At 32.3% G+C, this 6837-nt stretch overlaps 1 protein-coding gene and 1 pseudogene across 1 annotated transcript; both read left to right on the forward strand.

The window, feature by feature from the left end:
- The first annotated feature begins 545 nt into the window (after positions 1-545).
- Positions 546-1010, forward strand: LOC131053091 (uncharacterized). The gene is made up of 2 exons (XM_057987702.2): positions 546-607; positions 732-1010. The coding sequence occupies exons 1-2, from the start codon at positions 553-555 to the stop codon at positions 998-1000; spliced, it is 324 nt and encodes a 107-aa protein (XP_057843685.1). The 5' UTR covers positions 546-552; the 3' UTR covers positions 1001-1010.
- A 4344-nt stretch (positions 1011-5354) lies between these two features.
- LOC131052844 (cysteine-rich receptor-like protein kinase 25) lies at positions 5355-6628 on the forward strand (annotated as a pseudogene).
- Positions 6629-6837: the final 209 nt, after the last annotated feature.

Below are 6837 nucleotides of genomic sequence, written 5' to 3' on the forward strand. Positions count from 1 at the left end.
AGGTGCGGTAATGAGATTGTTTAACCATTGCTAAACAGTGCATTGTTATTTCCCTGGTCTGAATCTAAAATGCGTCATACACTTCAAATTTTTAAGCTCCATTTCTACTCCGCTGCATCAATTTTCTCTGTGTGAGGGTTTCGTTGAATTTCGCAGAGTATCAATTTTTAATTTACAACTGATTTTTTTCTGGATCTATTGGCCTTGATGTCTTTTATCAATACGGACTTGAATCTATCTGATACTCTGCCATTAAATCATTCATCAGTTATGGTTGTGTTTCTTCCCTTTTGGCAACTTTATGAGCATTTTGTATTTTTGGCTTACCCAAGCTCACCAAGAACGCGAAGGTGTTACAGTTAATGGATGAATTGATTTGTTAGTGAAAATCAATTGCGTATTCTTTGCATTATCTGTTCGCTTCTAAAAGTGTGATGAGTGCACTCTGGAGGAGGTAAAAGGTCTTTCTTTAGTTCCACAATAAGTTGTAAGGCCTTCGATAATAGTATTATTTTCTTAATTATATTTTCATGTGTTGCAGCTGTTGTATACATGCTACTGATGGCCATCCTGTTCTTGTGCAAGATACTTCTCATCATTGTTTCTGGTAAGTAATCATAACTTCTGAAAAAAAAAATTCCTAATAAAAAATACTGTTACTGTTATACATTGTATAGATCACTTTTGGCAATAGTATTATTTTTTTGTTTTTAATGTTTTCTCTGTTGCAGCTATTGAATTTCTGCTAGTAATCAACATACAAGCGATGATGAAGGAAGCTTTGAGAAACCAAGAAGGAACAAGAAACAGTTATAACACAAGTCAAACAAATGAGAGAGGAAGAACCCAAGATGAGTTACATGCAGATCTCTTGTCTGAGCAAATTTATACAAACATAGCTCTCAGATGTGCTCACCCTGATGAGGCCGGGGAACCAGATATGGATCTTGTAGACAGAGAACTTTCTTCAATGATGAATATTACCCCTGGACAGAAATAAGAAATTACAATCATAACACCTGGATGAAATTATTACATGAAGCATTTTGATATTTTTGTTTTAAGTTATTGTTTTTATGAAATTAGTTGTTCTTCCACTTGTGGGAGATTGCTTTTATTATACATATTCAGTCTTATACATTAATTTTGAAATAGTAAAAATATTAAAGACTGTCTATTATCAAGATGTAGGTTTGTTATTCATTATAGTTGAGCTATGTAAAGAGAAGTTTTTGGTCATGTTAATGGATCATTCAAAGGGTTTGTTGTTGTAACTATTTTGAATGTTTTATTGAAAGTTCTTTTACTTCCAATTTTTTATGCAGTATTTTGCCTTTCCATATTTAAATGGAGAGAAGTTTGTATTTTGCCTCCCCCGGGTCGCCTTTAACAGCCCCATCAAAGTTCAGTTTGTATCTCCCTGAGTCTGGTTTCTTCCAACAGATCTAGCTGCGATCTCTTTGCTTGTACCTCACAATATCCGAGACTGCCGATAACCATAGATTTATCCCATTTCTCCTCCATAGATTTATCCCAGTGAGTGAATTTGGACACCTTTCTCCTTAAGATTCTGCCCAGTGCCCCTTCCACTATGGCCTCTCTCATTATCCCTATAACTACTTCCATCTGGGAGAACTCCTCTCGAAACACCCTGCTGTTCCTTTCCTTTCAAATGTGCCATACAATCATCGAAGGACCAATCGTCCACAAATCTGTAAGGGTTTCTGCAAATGAAACGGCTGGCAGCAATGCACCCAGGCAACAACAGTCTTCTTCCATGTGCTATATCTTTTCGTCTACATGTCAGCCAGGGAAGTTACAAGTATGACATTTGACAAAAAGCTGCTTTCAATTAATTTTTTTGTGAATTTCAAACCCTGTTCCAAAGCTCCCATTTTAGCACATACTGACAAAGGTCGCTGAGTTTGGCTTTACACCATCCAAATTTGTTGTTGGCTTTTCTGGTTGTGATTGGGTGGAATATGAGAAGGTACATTAAGTGGCACACACATTTTATAACTTGTCTTTATATTTCTGCAAATCTCTACACGGTGGTACTCTACGTGTCTTTATGAATTCTGCTTTATTATAGTATAAATAAAGAGATTATGTAACCAGAGATTTTTAACATTCAAATAAGCTTCTGTTTGTTTTGGATTAGGCATACAAAATAAGTAGTGTGATTATTTAATTACTTTGGAGATGGAGCTTTTTCTTTGAACTTACTGTTTCCTTTTGAAACAAATTTATTAAGATAGGGTTAGCATTAGGGTTCAATTAAGATAGATTATAATTAGAATTAGAAATAGAGATTCAATTAGGCTTAACCAAAATCCTAGTATTAACACTAACCTCAACCATAATCATTATCCTGTAACTAATATTAACCCTAGTTATAATTATTGTTACGATTAGGGTTTTGTTCTTGATTTTTTGATTGATAGGGTTTCATTATTGTTAAGGGTAGGTGCTTTTTTTAATCAATTGATCAAATTAATATGAAATAAATATATATTAATTAAATATTGAATCATTTTCTTTCTTTTCACAAATAACACGCGGTTTGTTGGGATAAATAGATGATTATGCACAACTTTTACAGATATATAAAGGGTTTGAAAAATAAATAATCAAAATTACTGTTAATAAGTTTATTTTAAGATTAATAGACCACTGTAAATTAAACACATATTATAAAAATTGTAAATAGATTATATATTCCAGTAGATGTTTGGAGAGGTAAGGATATGAGATCAATAAATTGACATTGAAATATTGTAATTTTATAATAAAGTCCATCTTAATTTTATAGGGTTAGCATTAGGGTTCAATTAAGATAGATTATAATTAGAATTAGAAATAGAGACTCAATTAAGCTTAACCAAAAGCCTAACATTAACACTAACCCCAATCATAATCATTACCCTATAACTAATGTTAACCCTAGTCATAATTATTCTTACGATTAGGGTTTACCTATTAATTTTTTGATTGATAGAGTTTCATTGTTAAGGGTGGGTTGTTTTTTTAATCAATTGAGAAAATTAATATGAAATACATCACTTGAGAAGGAAATCTCTCAGCTTATTTTATATATACTATTAAATATATATAAGCTAGTATATATATTTAATGTTATTTATGTTATATAAAATCCCACTTTCCACTCCATCCATCCCTCTGTCCCATAATAAGAGTCACATTAAAGTTGTAAAAGTTAATTGAGAACAGCTATATATTAATTAAATATTGAATCATTTTCTTTCTTTTCATAATAACACGCTTTTTGTTCGGATAAATAGATGATTATGTACAACTTATATAGATATATAAGGGGTTTGAAAAATAAATAATCAAAATTATTGTTAATAAATTCATTTTAAGATTAATGGACCATTGTAAATTAAACACATATTATAAAAATTGTAAATCCATTATCTATATTCCAGATAGATGTTCGAAGAGGTAAGGATATGAGATCATTAAATTAAGATTGAAATATTGCAATTTCATAATAAAGTCCATATTATATTATTATATTTTAATTAAGAATAGAAAATTACAATAATTAAAAATCAAGTGTGTGGAAATTAGAAACATTCTTATATCTTTTGCTATGTTACCCTAAAGTCAAAGCTAAATTGCTTATAAAATTCATTGTTAAAATTTGCTGTCAATATGCAAAATCTATGGGAACGTTCCCTATCCCGAGGACGTCCCGGACCAAAGAGCCAGAACTGAAAAAATTAGGGAGGACACGTCCCCCATAACATAGATTTTTTGTTTTATATAATAGATGATTCCATTAAGTCGGCCTTAGAGAGAAAGTTTTGAAAAGTCAAAGGACAGGTTGGAGAGCTATAAATATGTGTGCTGTGTTAAAACAATGATTATGATTAAAGAGTATTTTACAGGGCTAAGGAGTAATTTTGTTTAGAGTTCTGAAGTATCGAGGAAGAATAATTGTTGTGCTTAGAATATTGAAGTAATGATATTTCTTGGTCTCTGTTGCCGTTAGAGTTTTTTCCCTCATGATAAATTTGAGTTTATTTTGGTTTATTCATTCTATTTTCTACATCTGATCTTGTACAGAATTAAAAAATTCAATTTGAATTGTTTTTAATCAATAGACAAGTTAATTTTCAGATCTACATGATATAAAATCAGATTTCATTATAATGAATTTGATCTGATAATTCCAACAGATCTCATTCTAGTTTCAGCAATGGCTATGATTTATTGTTCATTGAAGTTGGGATTGGTTTATTGCAGGGTTAAAAAACTGCCAAAATGCATAGTTTAGTTACAAGAGTCAGAGTATTACTTCTGATATTTAAAGGTGCCGTAATGAGAATGTTTAACCATTGCTAAACAGTGCATTGTTATTTCCCTGGTCTGAATCTAAAATGCGTCAGATGTATTTGGGTTCAGTTTCAAATTTCGAACACTTCAATTTTTAAGCTCCATTTCTACTTAGTATGGGAAAAACTATTTCTGGATCTACTGAATATAGATTGGCATGCTGAAGCAAACAACTGCCAATGTTGAAATAACATTCTTGATAGAATTGTTTTGTGCTTATCAATCAAAAGGGGAGTACCCAACAATCACAATTCAAGAAAATTTCGGTAATATCCCTTTTTTTATTCCCTCCCTATTCATGGAAGGAAACAGCTATTCAACCTCTAAGATGTATCAATGAATATGAAGGTAATATCCCATTTTTCATAAATCTTAAATACTGCATAGCCACTTCCTTGATCGAATAGAATAAATTTTTGATGTAAACTCATTCCTCTAAAAATCTAGATTGTTTGTAACGGCTTAGACTCTTTGAGTCCAGTCATGTGCATACTATTTTTAGGAGTTCATGGGAGAATTTTTTCGTCAGATCTGCTGCATCAATTTTCTGTGTGTGAAGGTTTCGTTGAATTTCGTACAGTATCAATTTTTAATTTACCACTGATTTTTTTCTGGATCTATTAGCCTTCATGTCTTTTATCAATACCGACTTGAATCTATCTGATACTCTGCCATTAAATCATTCATAAATTAGGGTTGGTTTCTTCCCTTTTGGCAACTCTTTATGAGCATTTTGTATTTTTGGCTTACCCAGGCTCACTAAGAACACCAAGGTGTTCCTGTTAATGGATGAACTGATTTGTTAGTGAAAATCATTTGGGTATACTTTGCATTATCTATTCTCTTCTAGAAATAAGATTATCTTCTTTAGTTCTGAAGTGTGATGAGTGCACTCTGGAGGAGGTAAAAGGTCTCCCTTTAGTTCCACAATAAGTTGTAAGGCCTTCGATTACAGTGTTATTTTCTTAATTATATTTTCATGTGTTGCAGCCATGCTAATGATTGCCATCATGATCTTCTACAACATTATACTTTTCATCATTCGTTCTGGTAAGTAATCGTAACTTCTGAAATTGTTTTTCTTAATCAAAAATACTGTTACTATTTATACAACATTGTATAGATCACTTTTGGCAATAGTATTATTTTCTTGTTTTTAATGTTTTCTCTGCTGTGGCTCTCAAATATCTGCTAGTAATCAGTTTCGTCATCTTACAAACGATCACAAAGAAACCTGTGCCAAACCAAGAAGGAACAACAAGTCAAACAAATGGGACTGTAGAGAGAGGAGGAACCCAAGAGTTGCATGTAGATCTCTTGTCTGAGCAAATTTATACAAATCTAACACCAGATCAGATATCATATATCAAGAGCTATTGCCATGAGTCTCATCAAATTGGGGAGGGGAGATTTGCAAGAGTTTATAGAGGAAACTTCCAAGGTGAAGATTTGATTATAAAGAAAATAGAGCATAGGTCCCATGACACCAAACAATGGGTGGAGAATGAAGTTGAACTCCTGCAAGGAAAGGAGCACATAAATGTAAACAAGTTGTATGGTTGGTATGTAGAAACAAACCTATCCTATTTGGCCTACATGTACATAGATGGATGCACTCTGGATGACTACTTGAGAGGAAATTGTAGAGGGTTTACCTACAATTGGAAGCAGAGCTTCAAAATGATAATGGGTATTGCTAAAGGAATTGAATTCTTACACCAGAATAAAATAATCCATGTTCATATTAATCCACAATATTTTGGTGGATGCTAAAGATCATGAGGCCAAGCTTATTGGTTTTGGATTTTCTAGGCATGGGGATTGGAAAGGTGAGCAACAGTCAACTAAGAAAATAATAGACACAAAAGATAGCTATAGGTCTCCACAGTATTGCTGGATAGGGAAGCTCTCTTATAAATATGATGTTAATAGCTTTGGAATTGTTGTGTTGGAGATGATAATAGGGCCAAGGCATGATGATCGAGCACAAAATCCTTTTGAATTTCATGCATATGTAACACAAATGATAGAGAACAATTGTTTTGAAGAAGTTGTACTCACTAAACTTAAACAGGATGGGTGGGACATCTCTGTTGTAAAAGAGGCCTTGACTGTTGCAAACATAGCTCTTAGATGTGCTCACCCTGATGAGGCCATGCAACCAGATATGGATCTTGTGGTCAAAGAACTTTCTTCAATGATGAATATTACCCTTGCACAGAAAGAAGAAATTACAATCATAACGTCTGGTGAAATTATTACATGAAGCTCTATGATTTTTATTATATTTTTTTTGTTAGTTATTATTTTTTTTATGAAAACAGTTGTCCTTCCACTTTTGGAGAATTGCTTTTATTCATATTCAGTCTGATACATTAATTTTGAAATAGTAAAAATATTAAAGAGTCTATTGTTAAGATGTAGATTTGTCATTCATTGCAGTTGAGCTATGTAAAGAGAATTTTTTTGATCATT

Source organism: Cryptomeria japonica, chromosome 8, assembly GCF_030272615.1.
Source record: "Cryptomeria japonica chromosome 8, Sugi_1.0, whole genome shotgun sequence".
In the NCBI taxonomy this organism is placed as follows: domain Eukaryota; kingdom Viridiplantae; phylum Streptophyta; class Pinopsida; order Cupressales; family Cupressaceae; genus Cryptomeria; species Cryptomeria japonica.

What these genes read in the sequence shown, in the direction of transcription:
- LOC131053091 (XM_057987702.2), top strand. Translation starts at nt 553, where the DNA reads ATGCTACTGATGGCCATCCTGTTCTTGTGCAAGATACTTCTCATCATT. An exon ending in ACTTCTCATCATTGTTTCTG is followed by an intron (nt 608 to 731) that starts GTAAGTAATCAT and finishes TCTCTGTTGCAG; the next exon opens with CTATTGAATTTCTGCTAGTA.